Source organism: Aspergillus piperis (genome assembly GCF_003184755.1).
Source record: "Aspergillus piperis CBS 112811 unplaced genomic scaffold BO85scaffold_2, whole genome shotgun sequence".
In the NCBI taxonomy this organism is placed as follows: domain Eukaryota; kingdom Fungi; phylum Ascomycota; class Eurotiomycetes; order Eurotiales; family Aspergillaceae; genus Aspergillus; species Aspergillus piperis.
This window is the reverse complement of record NW_020291592.1, coordinates 3015385-3037977: the sequence shown is the minus strand read 5'-3', so window position 1 is coordinate 3037977 and position 22593 is coordinate 3015385. Positions and strand designations below refer to the sequence as shown.

The window sequence follows — 22593 nt, the reverse complement described above, 5'->3', positions numbered from 1 at the left end:
AGACTTTCACTCCAGCCAGGGTCAGCTGATCCTTTTGCCTTGGCAATATATAAACAAAAAAATAGATTTACAGGTAAGGGGCGGTTCATAACATGTACATCCAGCCTCGACTCATTTTACTCCATGATCTCCAGGTTTTCCGCAACCGTAAACTTCGCCCCAGTCTTGTTCTGAATCTCCTCGACCTCCACGCCTGGGGCCAGTTCCGTCAACAGAAGCTCGCCCTTGGCCCGGTCGACCTGGAAGACGCACTATATAGTCCGCTGTTAGTTCTGTCTTTTCTTCCCTGAAAGATTGCTGATTGCTGTCATCGGCCAGGGCTCTTTTCCCACTTACCAGTTCGGTGATAATAGTGCTGACACAGTTGGCGCCAGTCAAAGGAAGGCTGCACTGGTCCACAATCTTCGGAGATCCGTCCTTCGCCGTGTGGCTGGTGGCAACCACAATCTTGGTCTTCTCGGGGTTGGAGATCAAGTCCATGGCTCCTCCCATTCCCTTGAACACCTTGCCGGGAATCATGTAGTTCGCCAGGTCGCCGTTCGCGCCGACCTGCAAAGCCCCCAAGATCGACACGTCTACATGCCCGCCGCGAATCATTCCAAACGACTCACTGCTATCAAATGTGGAAGCGCCCGGTACCAGAGTGACGGTCTCTTTGCCGGCGTTGATGACATCCGCATCAACTTCCTCTTCGGTCGGATAAGGACCCATTCCCAGGATACCGTTCTCGGATTGGATCCAAACCTTTACGTCTTCGGGCAGAAATGAGGGGGCCAGTGTAGGAATACCAACACCGAGGTTGACATAGTAACCCTGCTTGAGTTCCCGAGCAGCCCGCTTGGCGATCCGGTTCCGCAGGATAGTCGCAGCGTCCTCTGCCTTCTTGTTTGCCTCATCACCCTTGTCAGATCGCAGTTTCTTGATTTCGATATGCTTTTCATCGGTTGCGGGGACGATTCTATCAACAAAGATTCCAGGTAGATCGACATCATTAGGGTCGATTGAGCCAATGGGGACAATGTTCTCGGCTTCCACAATGGTAAGGGCTGCTGCCTTCGCCATGATGGGGCCGAATGCCTTCGTAGTGTAACTAAGTCACATCATTAGCAATTCATCGTATATAAGAGTCGAGAAATGCCTACCGGAAAACACAATTTCCTGCAGCATCTGCCTTCCATGCTCTGAGAATCGCCACATCCCCATTGAGTGCAGTCTCCATCATATAAGTTTTTCCATTGAACTCCCTTGTCTCGCGGGGCTTGCCATGCTCGAGCACCTTTCCGGATTCGTCTACACGCACCGGGATCTCTCCCTTCTGAAGCAGAGTATCTGCCAAAAGCAAGTCAGTAAGTTATATCATGTATCCCTTAGTGATCAAAAACTCACGAACTCCTGTGGGGGTATAAAACGCGGGGATCCCAGCTCCTCCAGCACGTAGTCGCTCGGCCAGACTGCCTTGTGGACACAGTTCGATGGCAATATTTCCCGTCAAATATTTCTTCTCCAGAGCTTTGTTATTTCCCAGGTAAGAAAGTATGAGTCTGTTGACCTGTCCCGCTTGCGTTAGGGTAGACAGCCCGCCCTTCCCAGCGAGACCAGCATTGTTCGAAACCGCCGTCAAGGAATGCAAGTTGTCGGCCCCTCTGCGATGTATCGCAAAGATCAACGTTTCTACAGTAGATTTTTTTGTCAGTCAAGCTGAATTATTATCTGTCAAAGCGCGAGGAGAGACCTTACCTGCGACACCACATAGGCCGAAGCCTGAACTGAGAATGGTTGACCCGCTCTTCAGATCTGCTACGGCCGCATCCGCATCCTTGAATAACTTTGAAGCGGCACGATCAATCTTCGGAGCCCGCGGAGTTTGCTCATGTGTAGAAGTTGAGTATCTGGCCCGGTTACCGGCTTTAGTAGCGGGAGGCGCATAGAGGCTCGTGAGTGGTTGCGACCGTCGATAGCATTGCGGACGGAGCATCAACCTTCGCGACAAGACCGACGCAGATAATCGAATGGTTGCCATTTTCCCTCGTGGCGACAGAATAATCTGAATAGCAATCGAAAAAGTGTTGCAGAGGCTATCCAGTTAAAAAAAGCAGGGAATCGGGCTGGTTAATATGAGAAGCTGAGAACGGCACCCCTCGGCACTCGGCGCTACTTCTAGTCGCCGAGCGGCGGAGCTCCCAGGACCCTTCGGATCGGAACCAGAAATGAGATCATTCATCGATACGCGTAGCCACCGATCTGCGCGCAAGCTTCCACCCATTCAGAAGCCAAAATCTGCCGCATTTCCGACGTCGAACCAGTCCCAAGTCATTAGGTCATCCAGTGGGACGTCAGGCACAGTTGTCCCAAATGCAGTGCCAGCCCGGTTCACTGCGTCTATGATCTGGTCATCGGACATGGCAGAAAATCTGAGTGGTTCAGGCCATATAAAAGACGACGGTATCGAGGATGGCTGTGTCCCGGAAGCCACTGGGCAATACCCATCCAAGTCTGGCGGAGGTTGTAGGGCCCCAGTTTCGACCAAGCCCCGCGGTCCGTTCTGGGAGCCTGCGCTTACAGGAGCGCGTCTGACAAGCGCCCTCAAAAAGCGCCCATAGAGAACAGAGGCGCCGTTTCTATGGCGGGTAGTAGCTCCGATACGCTCGAGGACCCCTGCAGTTTCCTCGATCAGATTATGAACACTTGGCGCCAAACTAGACCTGCTGTCTTCTGGCATGACGCTAAGACTAAGTGCTGAGCATGCAGCAAAGGATATCATGATGACTGTGTTGTTAGGCATAGACTTCAATCGCGCCTCTCCTTGTATAGCTGCTCTCAAGACATTTAGTGCAGAAGATAGGCCGGCGGCACGAAAGAATCTTTTGACTTCCACGGGTGCTGTAGGGTGATTGATAACACCACCATATGTCGATAACCTCGTATGCGTTACAAGAATCTCCACATAGGGTGGAAGGGAGCGTGCTTGATGTAGATTAGCCGTTTGTACAATGGGTTGATGCGAGCCTGCCACACCCCTACGAGGGACTTACAGTGACCTTCCCCTATCTCAGGTGCCCATATCTCATACCACTGGTCGTAGAAGCTTTCAATCATATTCTTGATCCTGGGAACACCGTGAGTTATTCGCGTGTCCACAACATGTGGGATGCACACGTACGATTGCGCTACCTCAGACCCGGCATCTGTGACCTGGTGACTATCGCAATTGGCTTTTACTCTCAGGAAGAGACCATCCTATTCGCTCCGGTCAAAAAGGTCCTTTCGTACGCTTGAAACCGCCAGTGTACTTACCAGGTTCCGTCTGAGGACAGCCATCGAGTTCATCGGGCCATCGCGCGAGTCTGCAGAATCGGACACATGCCACTTATCGCAGTGGTTTATAAGGGCTGTCGAAGGAACTGTATAGCTTCGTCCGCGAGCTAAACATACACTGCAAGCCAAAGGTTAGACGGGTGCTACACCCATGTATAAGGAAGATGCTACCGCCACTCCAGCCAGGCGTCCTCTACATCACACTTCACTCGTGTCACAACCTGCCGCCCATCTTGAAGAAGGGTAAGACTTTCTGCTTATAAGGCTTTTCTCTTAGTACGGGCAGAAGCTCTATTATCTGTACTTTTGGTTAATTTCAAGCCCGATGCAGTATTTCGTACTTCAGATAGGTAAATATCTCTATCAGGAAGATGGAAGGGCCTCTGCCTGTACTAAGAGAAATATTCTATAAGAGAAAGCATTACCCTTCGAAGTAGGCAGCAGGGTGTGCCATGAGGGAAGTGTGGTATGGAGGAACCTGGCTGATGTGGTAGTAGTGCCTCACAGGTATAATAGCAGAGCTTCTGGTGAAATGCTTACCCTCTTTCGAGAACAAACAGCGCTATCCAAGTTCTCTCACGCCTTCGAAGAAGTCGTCGGCCCCATGCAGATGTCGGCTCTACGCCATCGAATCGGTCCATGTATAGAGCTCTCTTTGCATCGATAGTCTCGGCCTTGGCGAGTCTCCTAAGTAGACTCGGCTCAAAGCTAGATGATGGAAGCACAATCTTGTTCAACGAAAGATCTAAAGCAACAGCTAGAGCCATGGCAATGTAGGAACATGTATCGTCATCTCCTAAGCAACTACCTGGCTCCATCCATGGAACGTTTACCATGAAGGCCAGGACGATCTCAACAGATCTGTGGCGTCGAACAATGACATTCTGGGCCAGTGTCTTGCAGTGTCTAGATAGCCGCTTCGACAGTGCTGTAGCAGATGGCAAGAACAATGCAGCTGCGGCCATGATAGAGGTGAATAGAAATGCGGATTGGGTCCGCACAAACGAGACAGTATGGACCAGGGGATCAAGGCCCCATCGAGTATGTGCGAGGTTCTGATAAAAGCTGGCATCAATGGTAAGTAAGCTATGAAGGCACAAATTCAGTCAACGCAGCCTGGGCATACAAAGAGAAGAGCGACTCAGCTTCACTCGGAGTTACAAGACCGATGTCGATGGGGTCTATATCCGGGCCAACATCTAGACTTGCCCTGATAGGAACAAAATATGATTGCGCGGCAGGGTCGCTTCCTTCGGTGCTGTTCTGCAGCATGCCTGATGCTTGAATTGTTGAAGGTGGCCATTTGTGTGCACCACGCACCTCGGTCGGCGATAGCTGTAGATCAGATGCACGTGCGAGTAGTTGCAAAGGATTCTCTGCATCATCTAGAGACAGATTATCGTCGATATTATCCCGGGGCGAATGGTACGTATAGGACCGGTCAAAATCTTCGGACTGGTCGTCTGCCTCGCTATGTAACTGCTGTTCGCGTGTATTGCTGAGCATCTCTTGAAGGTCAGATATGAGCTTCTGGGCTGCCTCGGACCCTGACGCATCACTCCTCGGTCTTTTTATGGCCTGTTCAATCTGATGTAATGCTTTTTCAAGGCCTTTGCGTTTGCTAATTTCACCATGTCAGCTTGGGGGCCCTTGAAAGATCAATGCGTTTAACGCGTACTTTTTGACCCCTTTCTGTCTACCGACATGGTGACTGGGGATGATGCATTCAACGTTTGCCTGTTTGCATCTGCTACACGACGCATCATCCTGGCCTCGATTGCACCGGACCTTGCTTTTCCTACAATTCAAGCAGGCGGCTTGTCGACCATGAGATGCTTTGTTGGGATCCAACGCAGCGGAGCTATCCATCGCCTGTTACAAGGGTTAATTTAACTCAAGCAGCTTTGTGGTTATGGGGTATAGCCTTCTCGCTATCCCAACGTTCGTGGCGGGGTCTTGGAAACATACTACCGGCTCATGAAGATGACACGGCCCGGATCAAAAGTGGCTCACTGGCTGATAAATGACGATCACGGAAACATATTTTACGCGGCATTCATAGACAGCGGCGGAACAACATCCGGAAGGAAACGGCTGTGGTCTTGGAAAAGTGTTTCAGCTATGCTAGAACTGTAAGAAGGCCTACGAGAGGTCGACTGAATTGGGAGCACAAGGTACAAACAAGCATAGCAAAAGACGGGTGGAAGAAGAAAAATGAAGGACAAGTCATGTTAGCCGGGTGGTGAACACACTTTGTGATTGATGGGTAAAAAAAGGAAAGCCCAACGCGGGGCTCGAACCCGCAGCCTTGAGATTAAGAGTCTCACGCTCTACCGATTGAGCTAGCCGGGCAAAGGGAAAGAGGAAGTTGAACAGCCCAACGCGGGGCTCGAACCCGCAGCCTTGAGATTAAGAGTCTCACGCTCTACCGATTGAGCTAGCCGGGCTTGCTCGTTGAATACAGGTATTTATTTAGAATCTATGAGTCTACGACAGCCGTGAAGGGGCAATGAAGTATGATGCTGCGCCTACTGAGGATTTCCTCTATGCACCATTTGAATATGTATTGTTAACTAGCGGCCATAATCCTACAAACTGACCATGTCAGTGCTCCTTGAAACTCTTGTCTTGAATAGACGATGGTACCCCACGATGAGCGTATGGATAAAAGACATATTCTCCTTGCACCAATGCTCCATAATTCTCCATGCACAGAAAATAGAGCACGTGCATGGAAGAAACGTACCAATTCAAGAAAGGACCAAAAATGACATACTAGGAAAGATATCTATACCACTCGAACAGTATCTGTGCAGAGATAAAGTGCGTCTCTCTTATAAGATCGACCATTTGGGAATCCTTCAAATGCATGGCAAGGGATGAATGTATGCAGCAAGTGCCATTTTCACGGGCATGTAACGAAAGAGGTTGCAAGAACCCACAAAGCATGTAAAGCATAGCATGATGATGGACCATATAGTCATGAGCGCCCACAGAACAATATACTCTCAAGAGTAACTGAACCTCAACCCTAAAAATACCCAACGCGCTGTTAGTTACCCCAATAGTTCGCCGAATCCGAAAGCATATCAACAAGTACAAGGCCAAAGTTAACGTGACAGTAGAGGACGATAGAAACGAAGTAGTTCAAAATTCAGTTGGTCGCCCTGAGAGCTCGTAGCCTAGCATCCAAACCATCCTCAACTTCAGTGTCAACTTGTTTCGGAGCCTTAACCTCCTCCTTAGGAGCAGCAGCAGCATCCTGCTCCAACGCCATCCGGAGATCCACCCCAGCGTCATCAGCAAGTTGCTCCATCAGGCGATCCACATCAGCTTCACCCTCTGCGCCATTCTCCTGCATAGAGATCCCTTGCGCAACATCCTCGATCGCACTGCTAGCAATCTTGAAATCTTCGGAGCGCGCCAGGAAATTGTTCGCATGGGAAACCAAGCTCTCAAGATTTACACTCTTGGAAGCAGCATCCAAGCCCCGTGATGCCAATGCAAGCGTTCGAGACGTGTCCCGAGTGCTCTGCGCAGCCTTGAGCTCGTTGATAATAACATCTGCTCTAGCAGCCTCCGCCTTGAGGGTCACCTGTCTGCGTTTTTCTCGTACGGCAGAAGCGGCATGGATGCGGGCGATCTGAAATTCGCGGTTTTTCATGGCCTTGTCGGCCTTAGCTTTCTCGGATTTAAAGGTCGCTTCCGCACGGGCGGCCTCCTTTTTCAGTCGATTAGAGTGTAGCTAAAAGATGGACAATAATAAAATCAGCCAACTGACAATGACTCAGACAAGGGAGCGTTGATAAGCGGGCAAACGCTGAAATGTTGCCGCAGAGAGGGGGAATAACGGGGCACCGCTTACCTTGACATTGGTGCGGGCTTCAAAGATAGGATCCTTCCGAACCATTTTGTTCTAGGACTGAAGGAACAGGTGACGAAAAATAGAGTGGGCACAAAAAGGGTATCTAGGCAAAAAGTGAGGCTTGGGCGCATGGAAGAGATAGGAAGTTTGGGGTCAAAAGATAGGGAGCGGGAGGCAACATTCAGCCCCAGTGGACAGACAGTCACAGTCTAGATGGGAGGGCGGGGGACTGCGTGGCAACGTCATCCCGATCGCCGTATCCGCTGCGCGCGGAGATGCCACTCCAACCTGCATGCCGACTACAGTTGACAATAATGGCAGTAAAAGTATTACCGCTGATGCCTAAAGAATTGATGTGGTACCTACAATACTACGGTGCTCAGCTATTTGCAAACCCAACGGGATCAGACTAATATTCCGAGTCACCGACAGGTGACAAGAAGCGAAAGGAAAAATAATGAGCAGACCATTGACTGCTGTATTGAAAATCTAAAAAAGAATTATGAGAATTTATGATAATTTACAGCCGGAACCTCAACAATGCTTGCCCATCAGGAGAGACGTCAACGCCTCTTGGGTGCTTCGTGAACTCCATGAACTCCGTGTACTCCTTTGAGACTTGCCAATATTACTTCGCCGTCCAGTTTTCGCTGATTTCAAACCGCTCAAGATTCGTTTGCGTCGTCCCGGCTTTTCGAGTAGGTCTATCGTCCACGCCAAGGTCAACAAGAACTCCCAGCTCCATTGGACTCCGTTACCATCGATAGCCGATGCATCTCCCTGGCGAAACTGCTCGCTAACAGCCAGCTGCAATGCCCTGCCCGTCGCATCGCGAAGTGGACGCGCCAAGGCTGGGTTGCACGCTAGAAGTCTGGCGAGAAGTCTCATCCGGAAGACCGTGGGGCGGCTCGATGCCTTCGAAGCCAACAGATTCGGGGTCGAAATCAACCATAGAATCAAATGGAAATGCTGATAGATCTCCTCCGTCGAGAACGTCAAAGGCGAACCCGTCTTCAAGGACTGAAGAATCTGACCCAACGGGTGAATCAACGTTGAATAGGCGGTGGAAGTCATCGTCAGAAAGAGGAGCTGCAAGATCATCGGCAGCGTGAGGTTCAGGGTTTGAGCCGACGTCAAAGAGAGAGAGGGCACTTCCTTCTCCTTCGAGTCCAGCGACGGACACTGCAGGTCGCACAACACCGCTGCAGGATGTTGTGTCACGTCGGAGGACTCAGCCAGAGTGGAAGGCCTCAAGGTAGGGGAGTAGTCGGTGATAGAGGGTGTGGGGAAAGGAATCCGTTCAAGAGGGATTTCGTCGCGCTCTTGTTTGAACAGGGTGGGGGTGAGAGTAGGAGAAGCGGAGACAGGGGAGCCGGGCTTGGGAGTGTTGCCGCGGGAGCCCCGGACCTCAGCCGATAGTTGAGCGACTTGTTGGTTCAAGCGATTGTTCTCGGCTTCCATCTGGGATAGTCGTTGCAGAAGGAACTGGTTCTGCTGTTCCATCTGAATCTTCTCATTTTCCAACTTCTCCATTTCGAGCCTCTTGCGCTCGCGTGATGTTTGTGCTGCCGCACGATTACGAAGGACGCGCTCGATACGACGTTGCTCTTTCTCATCTTCAGTCTTGGCCCGTTTTCTTGTTATCAAATTAGCATCAGGTGAATAGATATAGTTGTATATGAATATGAATGTCTTACCTCGGAGGCAAGTTAGTCTTCGGGACAGGCAATTCCTGGCCCCATGACTTTCTCTTCTTCACAGGCTTCTTCTCTTCGGCTTTGGTCTCCCCTGCCTGCATCGACGAGTCATCAAGCGACGTGTCCGCCGGGGACACTGTCAGCAATGGCAACTCAGGCGTCGGGGAGCCGGCGAGGGAGTCGACTGGAGAGAATGCTTCTTCCATTATTGCAAGCGTGACAGGTGATTGATCTTTGATTGTGGATCAATCAGATTACTATGAGCCTTATCTTAAACCGCACTGCAAGGGAGGACGGTGATGTAGGTCGACACAGCTTGTTGTGGAGGAGGTCTGCTTGCCCGTGTCACAGGAACACAGGCCACGGTGTCATAACGGGGGAAGCTGGGGGGGGCCAGGCCTGGCCAAGTGGTGCCTGGGGTCAAGTGTACCAGACAACAAGAGGGATTGGGCCAAGAAGGACAGGTGTCCTCAATAACCAAGAAAGAATAAAAGGACGAGAGTGAGGACGATTTCCTGATCGACTGTGAGAGCTGGGGGAGTGAGCGACTCTTTAAAAGGCCAACGTGGTCAGATCAGGCCGCCTCCCTGCAAGTAAGGGGGCGGAGTCATCGTCGTCAGCCAAGTTCCGGTAACCGTTACGGACCCATTACGCCCCTGTGCAATGTCCGGTTGGGTGAATGTGCCCCTTTGCGCCCCAAATGACCGTACGGTAAATACTCCAGGCACCATGGTTCCCCGTAACTTTAGACAGTACGTTCTGTAAGCCAAATGCTCGGGAGGGGAGGGACTGCGAAGGGAGAGAGGGGACACCCCCAGTGTGTTTCCCCCTGCCACAACATTGGAAGCCCCCTTCTGGCCCCATCTTTCACACCTTCCGTCTCAAAGGCCTCTTTACCTGCGACAAGTCTCGCTCTCAAAGGTGGAACCCTCCCCCGGTGGCTCCCTGCGCCCCTCTTGTGGTCTCAACTCGCAATCTTGCGGATCATACTCCGTAGATACCTTGGAGGTAGGTACGTAGATACTAGATTGATGATTGACGGACTTTACTCCATTCCACTTTGTTCTAGCCCAATTCCCCACGGTGATTATTCTTCCGATGATGCCTGTGCCATTTTTATCTCTCGCACTGCCTCTATTTGAACACGACCCCCGCCGATGTCTTACTTCGTCCGGCAATTGAATCCGCAAGCTTTAGTAGATAGCAGTTCTATTCTGTATTACATACAGCCTTTGCTTTCGCTCTTTTGTGTGTAGTGTGTAGTCATAACTGTTTTTCGATCGGGGAGGCTTTAATTTTCATTGATGTTATCATCAATTACCATCCTTGTGTGAACGCGTCTGGACTCTTATTGTGCACCCCTTTTGAGTGTGGCATCCAGGGCTAAGTTGAAGAGTCTCCAGGGGGCAAAGAACGTTGTTGGCGCAGTTCATTGGTGATAAGACAAAGTGAATCCGTGGAACTTGATCCACCGTGGTGCCATTCTTAGAGACGGAGGTGTGAAAGATGGGGCCAGAAGGGGGCTTCTAATGTTGTGGGCGTGGCAGGGAAAATCATTGGAGCGCCGGTATCCTTGGGGTCTGGAACTTGTTATTCAATTTCCCGCATTCCTTGACCGACTAGGTTAGCGGGTGGAATGTACCAGAAACACGGGGGTCACCCTCGACGGGCTAATTATTGCGCAATGCGCATACACAGTACTATTCGGGTCATGGTCTGATATCTAAATAATTAAGTCCGACGGTCTCCCTTCGCCGTTAGATTGATCTTAGCTCCGATGCAATATTGAATATAGACACTTATCGAGAGACAGGGGGAGTGGGGGAGAGGGAGCAAAAAGCATCTCGTACTTAATTAATTAATAACGCTTCTAGAAATCCTACAGCCCTGTCAGGTTTGGGGCCGCCCCCTTCGCGCTTTGTTGCACTCCGTCGGAACGTAGGAATGATATATGAATGAATGGTGGCATGCGCTTATGAAAACAATGCTGTACGTAACAACAAATTGTGTTCACCCCCTCGTTTTCTATCCAGAGGGGTTGATTCTTTATCTACCGTTTACTGTGCTCAAGTGAGAGCACCTAGCTGCCAAACTCATGTGTAACCGTGGGAATAATATGTGCCTAAGAAACAAAAGAAATGGATGTAACAACTCAATAGCCCAAAAATAACGCCCATGCCGGTCACGACTCGTGATTGAATCATAGCAAGATGCAAATTTTTCGAAGTCACCGGGGGGCACCTCGTCTCGCCTCCCAGTTTACACTCCTAACGCGGTCCCGCAGCATTTCGTCTATAACGTGACATCCATCGTATCATCACCGGCATCAATAGCACCTTGGTTCTCCGGGTCTGGTGCAACCACACCTCGTCCTCTACCTGCCAGCAGTTCCCGCCTGACCTCGGGTCCGATATCCTTGTGTCCACGGACCAAAAGCAAATCCAAAAGCGCCTCACGCTGATCCTCGGTGATATCATTGCGGTAGCGTTGCGCAAACACCAGCAGAGACTGGTGCCAAAGGACAGGAAGCTTGTAAACCTTGTTGGCTTCACGGGATCCATCGGTCATCATGGCATCATTGTCGGTAGCACGGAAGCGCAGGAAATGGAAGACGAGGGCGTCAATCACCTTGTAGGGAAGCGCATACTTCTTCTCCAGGAAAACGCGAATGAACATGTTCACTGCACCGGTACTTTCCAAAGAGCGCAACGACTGTTCAGCAGCGAGATCACACATGCGGAGTAATGCTGCAGCTGAGTGCAAGACCGGAATAGAGACACGTGCAATGACGGAAGAGACAATGTGGGCTTCTCGTAGTGTGCAGGTTCCGCTCGACACCAAGGGGAAGAGTAGGCCCTTGAAGAAACAGGCGGGCTTGTATAGCGCTTTCTTCAACGCATTGTAGGTGTGGACATTGAGCTTCTTGGTCTCGTGAATTTCCTCCCGGACACGGTCAAGGAGCACTGTCGCGATGAACTCCTGTGCGACTGCTGGCTTCGACGAAATGAAAATTCTGGTACCGGCATAGACAGCATTGGCCGTCCAAGACTCAGGCCGTGTAATATCGAGAAGGGTGGGCCAGTTGGGCACGGAAGGAAGGATCTTGAAGGGCTTCGGAAGAGGTCCAGATTTGTAGCGAGAAAGTATCATGCCAACCCTTTGATTTTCGATTAGCCTTGCGTGAACCGCAACACGGCGCAATCCGTACTCACTTTTCATATACCTCTACCGCTTTCGCGGGTATTTGAACAGCATCCTCCGGTAATCCACCACCCTGAATGAAGGGCCCGCCGCTCTCTCCGCCCTGCTTCGCTTCATGTTCCGCGATCTTCTCCAGAATAAGATCGGCTAGGTTCCTAGTCTGACCTTCGGCTTCGGGTCCACTGGGGTTGAATATCGGGTCTTCGTCGCCTGCAGGAATGAACTTGTTGAACATATCAAGGTCATCGGGGTCGACCTCCTAATCGATATATCAGCAAAAGGGTTCCCAGAGATTTTTGAAGAAAAGATTCCAGTGACATACAACTTCCTCAATTTCCTCTTCGTCGTCCCATTGGTCGTCTTGGAACTTTTCGTCATCGGAAAAGGCCTCATCACCTTCCAGGCGAGACTCAAAATCAAAGGCTGCGTTCGTCATATTAGCAGCAGCGCCTGCTGTGGCTCTTTGTTCTTCAGCATCCTCATCAGCCAGTTCCTGTCCGATTTGCAGGATCTTCCGGGACATCTTCGCATCAACGAAGCGCTCCCCATCTTCTTGTTCGTCTCCCTCACGAGACTTGCGACTGGACTTTTTGGCCGATTGAGTTCTCAGATGACCAGCAGTCATATAATCCTCAGCTAGAGGATTGTGCCGGCGGCCGGCGGCGGAGCGAGAGGATGTTGCCTTGGGCATGGTGACGGGGCCCCTTTGGATGTGTGTCTTAGAAGCCGAGGTTTATATGATATCAAAAGGCTCCAGCGAGCACCGAATCCACCTAATCACCGGATAATAGGCACTGCGAACGTGGATCGTCTCTCTCTCGGGTATCAACCTCCAAGAAAATGTGTGTAAATTTCCAGGTCATGTGATTCAAATTTTTTGTCGAGCTCTTTTTTTTGGCGTCGCCAAAGCGGAGTCAGACCTCACCGCTTTATGCATGCTATCTCTTATTGGATGATATCTTCTACCGCCTTTACCCCTCTTATCTCGAGGCACCACTTGGCCCTCGACGCCTGCCGGCAATACTGTAGCTCACCGCCTTTAATCGGCGACAAGATTGCTTTCCGCTCGTCGCATGCAACTTGCGCATAAACAACAGGCATGTGATGCAGGACGGGCCTTGAAGCTTGCAAGAAGAGTTCAATCAACGACTATTTGACCTTATACGACTGCCTAATAAACTGAATGCGGTCTATCTCATAACTACAACTGGCTAATCTAAGTCGTGTCGACCAGCAGCCCTTGTGGTAAGTCCCAGGCCACTCCGAACCCACTTCCGCGTTCATCATCTCCAACTTTCTATGTGGTGTCCAGGGCATGGTACATATGGCACCTTCAATATCCCGTGGAGGCTCATCTCCGACACCCACAATGAGAATACAAAGACGGCTCTGGATCGAGTCTGATTCATATTTAATTCTGACCTTCTGCTACTCTTTAACAGGCGTTATTGCGACCCCGGGTTATCCTGGAAACTGTAACATCACCTCCGCTCATCGTATATCGAGACTTCTGGTCACTCTTGATAGAGTCGCTCCCCTCCGAGACCTGTACATTTGATTCGACAAAGCTGTGGTAACAGTATATCTGACTGGCTTTTCCCTGTCGTTGCCGATACCGAGTCATACGCGCAACCTACACCGGACTGTTGGGTTCCCATCAACAAGTATTCCATACTGACGTCTATCCTATCTGATATTGCCCCGGGCCTATAAACTCTTGCACCTAACATTGCATTTTTCGAGTCGATCAACAATGGCTTCCACACAACCGGCTGGGTCTTCTGCACCTTCGTCTAATCTGAACTCTCCGATCTTGCCTCCTGGAGGAACACCATTTTTCGCCGGTTCCTTACCCGATTCTAATGCGAGGTCTTCTCCTATACCTGCAAGCAATGCCCCTGCACAAGCCGATGGATTGAAGTCAAAGCGTACCAAACGTGACAGCCGCAAAAAGCGTGAGGCCAAGGGTCTGGATCAGGAAAGCATGCCACCGAAGAAGCGAGCAGTTGCTGTCCAAAACACTGCACTTCCCAGCTCAGATCTCAGCATACTAAGGCCTCTTTTGCTGGCAGAGCCTCGCTCATCCGATTTGTTACCCCCACAACCCCGGCAGCTGAATTTTGTCAACCGAAAAACATCAGACGTTATCGGTCAGAGCTGGGACTTCTTTGAGATCGTCGATAAGCTCACCAACAAGAATGGATTTCGTTATAGCTACGCCATAGCTGACCCCAGCTTTCCGCATATCAAATACCGCCAGACTGATGTTCAGCCTTACCACGCCCGCTTCAGCTTCGAAGACTCTCCAGCTGCCATACTTTTCAGTAAAGACGCTCTCGCAGTTACTTCTAACGAGCCTTGGCATACTGCACGCGCTAATGTCTGCGCGCGCGAGGGATCTTATTACTACGAAGCGCGCATCGTCAGTGGTGTCATGAATAATTCATCGACTCCCTCTTCAAATAGCAATGGAAGTTTACCGTCCAGGGGACATGTACGTCTCGGTTTCGCACGAAGGGAGGCAGACCTTGATGCCAATGTTGGCGTCGACTGTTATGGATACGGTATTCGTGATGTGAATGGCGAGGTTGTCAATCGGATGCGGTGCGAGTACTTCTTTCCAAAAGGCGAATCCATTCGTGAGGGAGATGTTATCGGCCTACTAATCACCCTCCCGCCACTCTCTCTTCACAAGAAAGTTGTAGAGGGAACTTATGAGTCAGGTGCGGATGGCGAGGTTTCAACACCAAGCTCAGAAGCCCCGTCAGTCACGAATATAGTCCGTGACCGCATTCCTTTCCACTATAAATCAGACTTTTGTTGGCAACAATCGAACGTGTTTCCAACAAAACAGCTACGCGATTACGCATTTAACCTCAAAGAAACACCTACGTTTGGGCCTCCATCTCCGTTCAATGCTGAGGATGCATCCTTGCGGACTCTACCCGGTTCAAGCATCACAATATACAAGAACGGTGTAAAGATGGGCACTCCTTTCGAAGAATTGTATGCTTTCTTACCACCGGCTAGCCGACTCGCCAATGGCACGAATAACTTGGGCATCGGTGAGCGCGAGAATGCAGATGATGGAATGATCGGTTATTATCCCGCTGTCAGCTGCTACGGCGGAGGCGCGGTTGAATGCCGCTTTGAGGGGCCATGGTGGGTGGGCCCGCCATCTCATACAGACAACGGCGAGCCAATTCGGGGGATTGGCGAACGATTCAATGAGCAAATAGTTGAGGACATAATTGCAGATATCGTGGACGAGGTTGAGGCGATGTGCGTCTGGGGCGGAGTAGATGGCAACGTTGTCAACAATGCAGAGATCGATGGCTCTGGAACTGGGGCAGTTGGTGGCTCCGAGGTGTTGAAAGGTGGTGTCAGTGCGGCTTATGAGTCCGCTATTCCTCCAGTTGCCGACGGTCAAACCGAGGCTGCTGCTAATCCCGCTGGCAATGGCAACGAAGCCGGAAGTGTGATGGACCTAGATTCAGGCCAGACCACGCTCGAAGACACCACGAGCGCCGATGCCACGGTCCCAGAGGCACCTCAGACTACAATACCCGACGCGCCAACTGGAGATGGAGATGTTGAGATGTCTTGAACGCCATACCTTCAACGCCTCGGCCACTGTGATTACGTCTAGCATCCCTAACCCAATCTACTACACCGGCTTTGCCTTAGGGAGGTCGGTGTTGGAATGATCGACCCGTGACCAAGGCACGTTACGGGGCTGGTAGAATTATATCACGACTTTACATGATTTACTAGTCTGCAATAGTTTCCTTTTCTTTGCGCTCCGAATCCCGAGCACATCTCAGTTTACAAGGTTTTATACAAACTAACAGCGACACCTCTTGGGAGTTACTGGCGCAGAATTTCTTTAGTTTATACATTTTAATCTGTATACATATAGACGTCTATGAATGGAGTCTGGGTATTCGCATTTATGGAGACAAAAGTTTTTTCATAGGTGCCTGCCCTCGAGCATCTCGGCAACCTTTAACACAAGCTCATCATCACCGTACTGACCAATGACCTGGATTCCAGCCAAATCTCCATCCTCGGCATCACCAGCGCTTTCTGTAGTGACCGGTACAGATATGGCCGGAAGGCCTGCCAGACTAGCAGGTACAGTAAAAACATCATTCGTATATGCCTCCAAGGGCGAAGCTGTCGCATCGGGTCCGATAAGGCTTGAAATGCGTGGTGGTGATGACGGCGCTGTTGGGCAAATGAGAACGTCAACACTGGCGTCTGCAGAATCCGACTTTGATCCCAGTTGCGAAGAAATCAGGGGTTGACGTGCCCTGAACGCGGTGTTAAAATCATGTTGAACAAGGCGGCGAACCCGCTGTGCTTGAATAAAGTAGTTATCCATAGCATCAGCGCTTAGGCTAAATGCCCCGAGCAGGATCCGTCTCTTGACTTCGGAGCCGAAACCTTCACCTCGTGTTTTCGCATATAGATAACTTTCTGACGATGCATTCCCATCTGGTGCTTCAGGGCGGCTCCCGTACCTGACGCCATCATACTTGGCCAGGTTGGAGGATGCCTCAGCAGGCGCGAGTACATAGTATGCCGACAACGCGAGTTTAGTCGTTGGAAGGGAGACCGTTTGGATGCTGTGGCCCTGTCGCTGCAAATGGGCCAGCGAGCGAGACCACGCATGTCGCGCAGATGGAGACAACTCTGATATGTTGTACTCGACTGGAACTCCTATCCTCAGGGGAGAGTTTGTCCGAGACGCCAAGGCAGGCATCCTAAGATGTGAATCTAGCCGCGACCGACTGGAGGGAGAAAGGTTAGTGGGGTCGCGTGAATCATGTTGGTTCACCACGCCTATGTTACGAGCACGGGTTAGCAAGTCGAGACGCAGCGAGACAGGAGGAATCCGACAAAGTCAAGACATACCGAAGACACGGCGAACGCTGGCCACGTCTCTTCCCAGTACTCCGACCGTGTCCAGTGAGTTGGCGTACGCAACCACTCCCCAGCGAGAAACTAGCCCATAAGAAGGCTTGAAGCCGACTGTTCCCGTATATGCGGCGGGCAATCGCACGGAGCCGCCTGTATCAGTACCCAACGCTCTATAAATATTCCAGCAATGTTAAGCCAAGCCGTTCCTAGCCCTATGATTCAAGGCGGATCCGGAGAGTTACATACGCATAACATTGGGCTGTCGCAACAGCAACCGCACTTCCACCCGAACTACCACCGGCCGAGAGATACTCGGCATGCAGGTCACGGCGCGAGCTTTTGACAGGACCAAAGTTCGAATGTATAGAGTGGGATCCCATTCCGAATTCGTCGAGATTGGCTTTGCCGGCCACGACGGCACCTGCGTCTTCCAATTGTTGAACAACTGTCGCGTTGAACGGACTGACGAATTTATCCAGAGCGTTTGAAGCGCATGTTGTTGGAAGATCGCGTGTGCATATATTGTCCTTAACGGCGACCAACAGGCCGTCTACCTCGGATTTGGGCGTCCCTAGTTGGCGAAACGAGTTTGTTAGCTCTGAAGAAAGCGAGGATTGGTTGCAATGCAGCCTTCATACTCACCCCGGGTGCGCCGCGCATCCGCATCTCTCACACGTTCCAACCATTGCCCTGACTGATGTAGAGTGGTGATTAGCGCATTTAGAGCCGCATGAGAGCCCTGATTAGCCAAGCACTTCTCGGCTTCGCGCAAGAGCGACATTGAGGGGTGTAGCTCTATACAAAAAGGGTTACCACCCAGACAATGGAAGCTTTCTAGAAAACTGATCGATTCATTGATCGATTGATTGTATGCGGCGGACATCCCCGCGGGCGGTGAACGAGACAGGGCGGTGAGTGCTTTCTCTCCATGGTATCATACTGTACGGTACCATACTGGTACTCGAGAGCTTCTCGAAGCTCCAGCGCCTGCTGAGTAGGGACTTGACGTATAGTAAACAAGGACCAAAACTCACTGCCGCACACTCAAGAATGACATGGGTTAGTCTTGGTAGCAATGTCCCTTGCATCTGTGTTTACGATTGTCTGTAAATATCCAAGGACAGACCTCATCCCCCTCCTCTGTCAATCCAGAGGGCCAAAATGAATACCCGAATCGGCGTCTTCATCTCCGTCGGCCCGAGGGCTGCAGGGACGACGTCATCAGGAATTTCCTCGCGACCGCATCGTCGTGGAGACTTCACCTTCTCTCTCATCTCACCAGACTAATCTGACTATACCAGTATACTGTGGTTACAATGATGTCTGGGGGTATGATTCGGTCCGCGGTGAGGGCTTCCGGAAGCCACGCTGCGTGCTCCATCAGAATTGGAGCTGCATCGCAATTAGCCTCAGTGAGCAAGCGCCAATTGCAAGGAGCATATCCTCATACTCAGATTGGGGGTAAAAGATGGATTTCGGTCTACGGGTATACGCAATCGAAGGCTCTCATCTACTCGCGCTACGGGGAGCCCAAGGACGTCCTGCAGTAAGTCCTCGCACCGCGTCGGATCCTACATTTCCGCGACCCGGCTATTGCACAATGGGACAAGGTATCTGACAGTCATCCAGGCTTCACAAGCACTCCATCTCCGCGCCCCATGGTACTCAAGTTAATCTCCGCCTGCTCGCTGCGCCGCTGAATCCTGCCGACGTAAATCAGATCCAGGGTGTATACCCGAGCAAGCCACCGTTCCAATCGACACTCGGTACGCAGGAGCCGGCCGCCGTCGCTGGAAATGAGGGCGCATTCGAGGTTTTGTCCACCGGCTCTGGAGTGAAAAACCTCAGCAAGGGTGACTGGGTTGTCATGAAACAGACTGGACAGGGCACCTGGCGCACTCATGCTCAGCTGGATGAATCGCAGTTGATCAAAATTGAAAACAAGGACGGCTTGACCCCACTTCAGATCAGCACGGTTAGTGTCAACCCAGTAACAGCTTACCGCATGATCAAAGATTTTTGCGACTGGGACTGGATGCGTGCCGGAGAGCACTGGTTGATCCAGAATGGGGCAAACAGTGGTGTTGGACGCGCTGCTATTCAGCTTGCACGAGAGTGGGGTATCAAGACCCTCAATGTCGTCCGGGAACGGAAGACTCCAGAGGGGACAGAAGCTCTGAAGAAAGAACTCACAGATCTCGGTGCGACTGCGGTGGTCACAGAGGCCGAGTTGCTTTCAGGGGAATTCAGGAACGTTGTACATGAGCTCACGCGCAAGGGGAAGGAGCCCATCCGCCTCGCTTTGAACTGTGTGGGTGGAAAGAGTGCCACCGCACTGGCAAAAACACTCGCACCAGGTTCGCATCTGGTCACCTACGGGGCCATGTCGAAGCAGCCAGTTTCTCTGCCGTCGGGATTGTTGATCTTCAAGAACCTCGTTTTCGATGGCTTCTGGGTTAGCAAATGGGGCGACAAGAATCCGCAGCTGAAGGAAAACACCATCAATGATGTACTGCAGCTGACACGGGCTGGTAGGTTTAAGGATATCCCCGTTGAGGAGTTCAAATGGAAATGGGACACGGAGGGCTCCGAGCTTGTAGCAGGCGTGCAGGAAACCCTCAGCGGTTACCGCAGCGGCAAGGGCTTGCTCAGGTACGAGGAACAGGAATGAACTAGCCAAAAGCTCATCTTCTCACTCGGGTGTTTCGTGTTTCGATAAATCCGAATCTGTACATTACGCTTTCTTGGCTCGAACGACTTCGGTTGATGGATAGCTAGTACAATTTATCCATAGCTATTTCTACCAGTCAAGTGGGAAGACCCCACATACCCACTAGTATTCTCTATCTAAAAACTCAGCTAGTTTCATTGCTTGTGCGCTGGTAGTAAGAACACATCTAAGGAAATAGTGGCCTGTTGGCCGTCATTGCACAATTTGCATGTATACGCCAGCCACCAACTGAAAGGCGATTCCCGGTGAACGCTCATACCTGCTCGCAGGGCCAGTTTCCTCTTATCCAGTCCTCTATCAAGCCGGTCAATGTTGTATTTGGCATATAGACGTCGCTGTCGCGAGAAAAATCTGCATCAATACCAGCGTATGGGGCCACTGCAGCCACGTTAGACTCGATGAAATCAATATAGACCAGGTCTACTATCTCCGGGGGTTCAGATGCAGCCCAACGAGGTGTTCCCCTGATAACATTCGGCACCCGGAAGAAGTCGATCGGCGAGTGAATGGTGTCATCGCCATCTTTGCCTCCATCATCATGGGTAGTGTATCCGGGAATTAGGTCAGGCTCGGCATCTCCACCACTCAGAAATGGGACTTGGTTGGTAAGGAAGCCAGCGCTTGATCGGCTACCACTGCTGCCAAATACACCACGGGTATACGCTGATTGGTCAGGGGGAGCAAGCTGCCAAGTCAAATTGTCTAATTGGTCGCCCTCAGTCAAGATTCCCGGTCCCCGGTTTAGCACATCGGCGAGACGGTAGGCTCGGGAGTAAGGGATATCTTTCACATAACGAAAGCCGCTTGTGAATGGGGAGACAATATATGTATTATCCTTCGTAAAAGAACCCTTAAAGATGTCAAAGCGGATGGCACCGGTGTTGACTATAACAACGGCTGGCTTCCCAGCACGAGATTCATCTCTCACGGATACGGGTAGCACTTCAGTCTCCAGCCAGGTATAAATATTACCCTCACCTGGATATTTCGCTTGAAACATGAACAGATCGCGAGGAGCACACCCGTACACTTCATCCAGCTGAAGAGCGCTCCGGGATTCCGCAATGAGTTGGGAAACGTTCTGTCCATGTTCCGTTGGGAACGTGGTCTCATCCAGGCCAGTGTGATGGTAGAATGACAATAAGTTATTATCGATATATTTCCGATTGAAATGGAAACGGTCCCATGGCCACAGGGAGGACGCTAAGGCGGACAGTCCGGGCTGACGGTGGGTCGGGAGGCCACTAATGGACATAAAACCGATCGTTTCCATGAAGCGACCGCTGGCCAAGCCGTAGGACATCCGATCATACTTTGCGTAGTCACGGATGTGATAATGACCGCCAAAGAATTGGATGGGTGTACTCCAGCGAAGAGATCTGATTTCTCGCCATATGTCCCAATACTCCTCCGAATGTACAGGGGCATGACCGATTACCAAGAAGAGGTCCACCTCATGGTCCCTGATAGCTTCCTGAAACCATGCCTCCTTTATCGTCTCCCTCACAGGCCGCACGACAGTGTTGTTAGCATTTCCTTTGAAGTCGAAGAGAAATCCAAAGGCCACGATGCGGATGCCCAATTGCTTGGTGACGATCTTCGTAAAGCGAGGTGCCAATGGCCTGAAAGCGTTTGTCCGTGGGTCATAGAAGTCTATGTTTGATGCAAGATAGTGTCCGGCGAAATTGAGTGCAGTGGTAAAGAACTCAGCTGATGCTGTGGATTCCTTGTACAGCTCATGATTGCCCGATGACATCAAGTCGATATGCTGCTCTCGCAGAATTTTAGAGATGTAGATGCCTTTGGGGTCTGAAGAGTCATAAAGTCCATTTCCTTCCACTCTATCGCCGGTATCAATGACTAGTAGATCGACACCCATAGACTCTGCCTTCTCGCGCATGCGGGTAGCGAAGGAGATATAGTCACCCCAGTCAGCGGAGTACGAGGGTCTATAAGGGTTTGGAAATCAGTAAGGCCTGGGAATGGCTCCGAAGAAGACTTCAGCGCCATACTCTTGTAAATGACCAGCTAACCAGCCATGAGTATCTGTGGTGTGAAGGAAATTGAGCTGGCCCCATTTCAGGTCACGCAATGGAGCCTCGATGGGCTTGGGCGCAGTCGGTTGTACAGCATAAACGAAGGAGGGTATAAAGAATAGAAGAAAGGTCACTAATGTAGAGAAGAGCATATAGTAGCTGCTGAACATGCTCATGCTCATGCTCCCTTAGGGATGATATTGAGAAGAATGATAGCAGATATTGTGGATTGGATATCTAAATACGAAGCAGGGATATTGACCGACAAGGAGCAATTAATGTAATGAATGACACGCGCAAGTAAACTCTCTCTCTCTAATCATGAGAAGGATGGAAAGAGAGTCGGATCAGTTAGCCATGCAACATCCGTGGTGGTAGATGGATAAGTGAGTAAGTACCTTGATGGTTTACGCACCGACACCAAGCTTATCACGGATAGGCGCTAACTAAATAAACGGAATAGTTCAGATAGATAGGAAGGGGGGACCCAGAAGTGCTTATCGGAGGGAAAGATCCCGACGAGACGCCAGGGAGAGAGGGAAAGAGCGAGAGAGAGACAAAACGGAGGCTACGGAAGGAGGCGACCGGTGAGACCGTCAGGAAAGAGCAAAACCGCAACACGGCTTAGTCAGCGCTAAGCCCAACAAGTCCCTTCGAAGCTTCTCACCAAAAACCAACCTTCCGCCGAAACCTCGTCGACGAAAAAGATTCCCCGAACCCCCGAAAAAGAGTGACGAGCCTCCCCATCGGCTGTTCTTTCTTCCTTTGATACCAATTGTCCAACAGACCGGTATTTCCGTGAAGTAATTCTCCTTTCCTCTACTC

The 22593-nt window shown here is 50.9% G+C and overlaps 10 protein-coding genes and 2 non-coding genes across 12 annotated transcripts; 3 read left to right on the top strand and 9 right to left on the bottom strand.

Annotated features, from left to right (window-relative positions):
* Positions 1–116: 116 nt before the first annotated feature.
* On the bottom strand, positions 117–1975 carry BO85DRAFT_456410 (3-oxoacid CoA-transferase; the record flags this gene model as incomplete). The annotated part of the gene is made up of 5 exons (XM_025661439.1): positions 117–251; positions 337–1090; positions 1143–1329; positions 1387–1671; positions 1738–1975. 5 exons carry the CDS (start codon positions 1973–1975, stop codon positions 117–119), a joined length of 1599 nt encoding a protein of 532 aa, XP_025520390.1.
* Positions 1976–2263: 288 nt separating this feature from the next.
* On the bottom strand, positions 2264–5184 carry BO85DRAFT_456409 (uncharacterized protein; the record flags this gene model as incomplete). Its single annotated transcript, XM_025661438.1, has 7 exons — positions 2264–2964; positions 3033–3106; positions 3161–3237; positions 3295–3433; positions 3856–4380; positions 4442–4936; positions 4994–5184. 7 exons carry the CDS (start codon positions 5182–5184, stop codon positions 2264–2266), a joined length of 2202 nt encoding a protein of 733 aa, XP_025520389.1.
* A 410-nt stretch (positions 5185–5594) lies between these two features.
* BO85DRAFT_t32 lies at positions 5595–5667 on the bottom strand. The gene has a single exon. It is a non-coding gene; the product is annotated as a tRNA-Lys (tRNA).
* A 22-nt stretch (positions 5668–5689) lies between these two features.
* Positions 5690–5762, bottom strand: BO85DRAFT_t31. The gene has a single exon. It is a non-coding gene; the product is annotated as a tRNA-Lys (tRNA).
* Positions 5763–6333: 571 nt separating this feature from the next.
* Positions 6334–7340, bottom strand: BO85DRAFT_137005 (putative SNF7 family protein Fti1/Did2). The gene is made up of 2 exons (XM_025654041.1): positions 7181–7340; positions 6334–7060 (listed from the first exon to the last, which is right to left on the bottom strand). The coding sequence occupies exons 1-2, from the start codon at positions 7223–7225 to the stop codon at positions 6470–6472; spliced, it is 636 nt and encodes a 211-aa protein (XP_025520388.1). The 5' UTR covers positions 7226–7340; the 3' UTR covers positions 6334–6469.
* Positions 7341–7629: 289 nt separating this feature from the next.
* Positions 7630–9320, bottom strand: hacA (transcription factor HAC1). Its single transcript, XM_025662114.1, has 2 exons — positions 8878–9320; positions 7630–8816 (listed from the first exon to the last, which is right to left on the bottom strand). Exons 1-2 carry the CDS (start codon positions 9081–9083, stop codon positions 7715–7717), a joined length of 1308 nt encoding a protein of 435 aa, XP_025520387.1. The 5' UTR covers positions 9084–9320; the 3' UTR covers positions 7630–7714.
* Positions 9321–11169: 1849 nt separating this feature from the next.
* BO85DRAFT_456406 (snoRNA-binding rRNA-processing protein ENP1) lies at positions 11170–12769 on the bottom strand (the record flags this gene model as incomplete). Its single annotated transcript, XM_025661437.1, has 3 exons — positions 11170–12034; positions 12090–12337; positions 12401–12769. 3 exons carry the CDS (start codon positions 12767–12769, stop codon positions 11170–11172), a joined length of 1482 nt encoding a protein of 493 aa, XP_025520386.1.
* Positions 12770–13247: 478 nt separating this feature from the next.
* Positions 13248–13734, top strand: BO85DRAFT_136977 (uncharacterized protein). Its single transcript, XM_025654040.1, has 2 exons — positions 13248–13323; positions 13391–13734. Exon 2 carries the CDS (start codon positions 13394–13396, stop codon positions 13634–13636), a length of 243 nt encoding a protein of 80 aa, XP_025520385.1. The 5' UTR covers positions 13248–13323; positions 13391–13393; the 3' UTR covers positions 13637–13734.
* On the top strand, positions 13599–15867 carry BO85DRAFT_136966 (SPRY domain-containing protein). Its single transcript, XM_025654039.1, has one exon. The coding sequence runs from the start codon at positions 13832–13834 to the stop codon at positions 15683–15685; it is 1854 nt and encodes a 617-aa protein (XP_025520384.1). The 5' UTR covers positions 13599–13831; the 3' UTR covers positions 15686–15867.
* An 87-nt stretch (positions 15868–15954) lies between these two features.
* Positions 15955–17823, bottom strand: BO85DRAFT_466162 (glutamyl-tRNA(Gln) amidotransferase subunit HER2). The gene is made up of 4 exons (XM_025662113.1): positions 17644–17823; positions 17248–17572; positions 16996–17171; positions 15955–16923 (listed from the first exon to the last, which is right to left on the bottom strand). The coding sequence occupies exons 1-4, from the start codon at positions 17780–17782 to the stop codon at positions 16049–16051; spliced, it is 1515 nt and encodes a 504-aa protein (XP_025520383.1). The 5' UTR covers positions 17783–17823; the 3' UTR covers positions 15955–16048.
* A 222-nt stretch (positions 17824–18045) lies between these two features.
* Positions 18046–19848, top strand: BO85DRAFT_413720 (enoyl-[acyl-carrier-protein] reductase). Its single transcript, XM_025657619.1, has 2 exons — positions 18046–18547; positions 18631–19848. The coding sequence occupies exons 1-2, from the start codon at positions 18318–18320 to the stop codon at positions 19670–19672; spliced, it is 1272 nt and encodes a 423-aa protein (XP_025520382.1). The 5' UTR covers positions 18046–18317; the 3' UTR covers positions 19673–19848.
* BO85DRAFT_445886 (metallophosphoesterase family protein) lies at positions 19769–22306 on the bottom strand. Its single transcript, XM_025659374.1, has 2 exons — positions 21745–22306; positions 19769–21681 (listed from the first exon to the last, which is right to left on the bottom strand). Exons 1-2 carry the CDS (start codon positions 21942–21944, stop codon positions 19986–19988), a joined length of 1896 nt encoding a protein of 631 aa, XP_025520381.1. The 5' UTR covers positions 21945–22306; the 3' UTR covers positions 19769–19985.
* Positions 22307–22593: the final 287 nt, after the last annotated feature.

What these genes read in the sequence shown, in the direction of transcription:
- BO85DRAFT_137005 (XM_025654041.1), bottom strand. Translation starts at nt 7,225, where the DNA reads ATGGTTCGGAAGGATCCTATCTTTGAAGCCCGCACCAATGTCAAG. An exon ending in AAGCCCGCACCAATGTCAAG is followed by an intron (nt 7,061 to 7,180) that starts GTAAGCGGTGCC and finishes TCCATCTTTTAG; the next exon opens with CTACACTCTAATCGACTGAA.
- hacA (XM_025662114.1), bottom strand. Translation starts at nt 9,083, where the DNA reads ATGGAAGAAGCATTCTCTCCAGTCGACTCCCTCGCCGGCTCCCCGACG. An exon ending in AAGACTAACTTGCCTCCGAG is followed by an intron (nt 8,817 to 8,877) that starts GTAAGACATTCA and finishes TTTGATAACAAG; the next exon opens with AAAACGGGCCAAGACTGAAG.
- BO85DRAFT_136977 (XM_025654040.1), top strand. Translation starts at nt 13,394, where the DNA reads ATGGTACATATGGCACCTTCAATATCCCGTGGAGGCTCATCTCCGACA.
- BO85DRAFT_136966 (XM_025654039.1), top strand. Translation starts at nt 13,832, where the DNA reads ATGGCTTCCACACAACCGGCTGGGTCTTCTGCACCTTCGTCTAATCTG.
- BO85DRAFT_466162 (XM_025662113.1), bottom strand. Translation starts at nt 17,782, where the DNA reads ATGTCGCTCTTGCGCGAAGCCGAGAAGTGCTTGGCTAATCAGGGCTCT. An exon ending in GGATGCGCGGCGCACCCGGG is followed by an intron (nt 17,573 to 17,643) that starts GTGAGTATGAAG and finishes TTCGCCAACTAG; the next exon opens with GGACGCCCAAATCCGAGGTA. An exon ending in CAGCGTTCGCCGTGTCTTCG is followed by an intron (nt 16,924 to 16,995) that starts GTATGTCTTGAC and finishes CTCGTAACATAG; the next exon opens with GCGTGGTGAACCAACATGAT.
- BO85DRAFT_413720 (XM_025657619.1), top strand. Translation starts at nt 18,318, where the DNA reads ATGATGTCTGGGGGTATGATTCGGTCCGCGGTGAGGGCTTCCGGAAGC. An exon ending in GAGCCCAAGGACGTCCTGCA is followed by an intron (nt 18,548 to 18,630) that starts GTAAGTCCTCGC and finishes ACAGTCATCCAG; the next exon opens with GCTTCACAAGCACTCCATCT.
- BO85DRAFT_445886 (XM_025659374.1), bottom strand. Translation starts at nt 21,944, where the DNA reads ATGAGCATGTTCAGCAGCTACTATATGCTCTTCTCTACATTAGTGACC. An exon ending in TTAGCTGGTCATTTACAAGA is followed by an intron (nt 21,682 to 21,744) that starts GTATGGCGCTGA and finishes AAACCCTTATAG; the next exon opens with ACCCTCGTACTCCGCTGACT.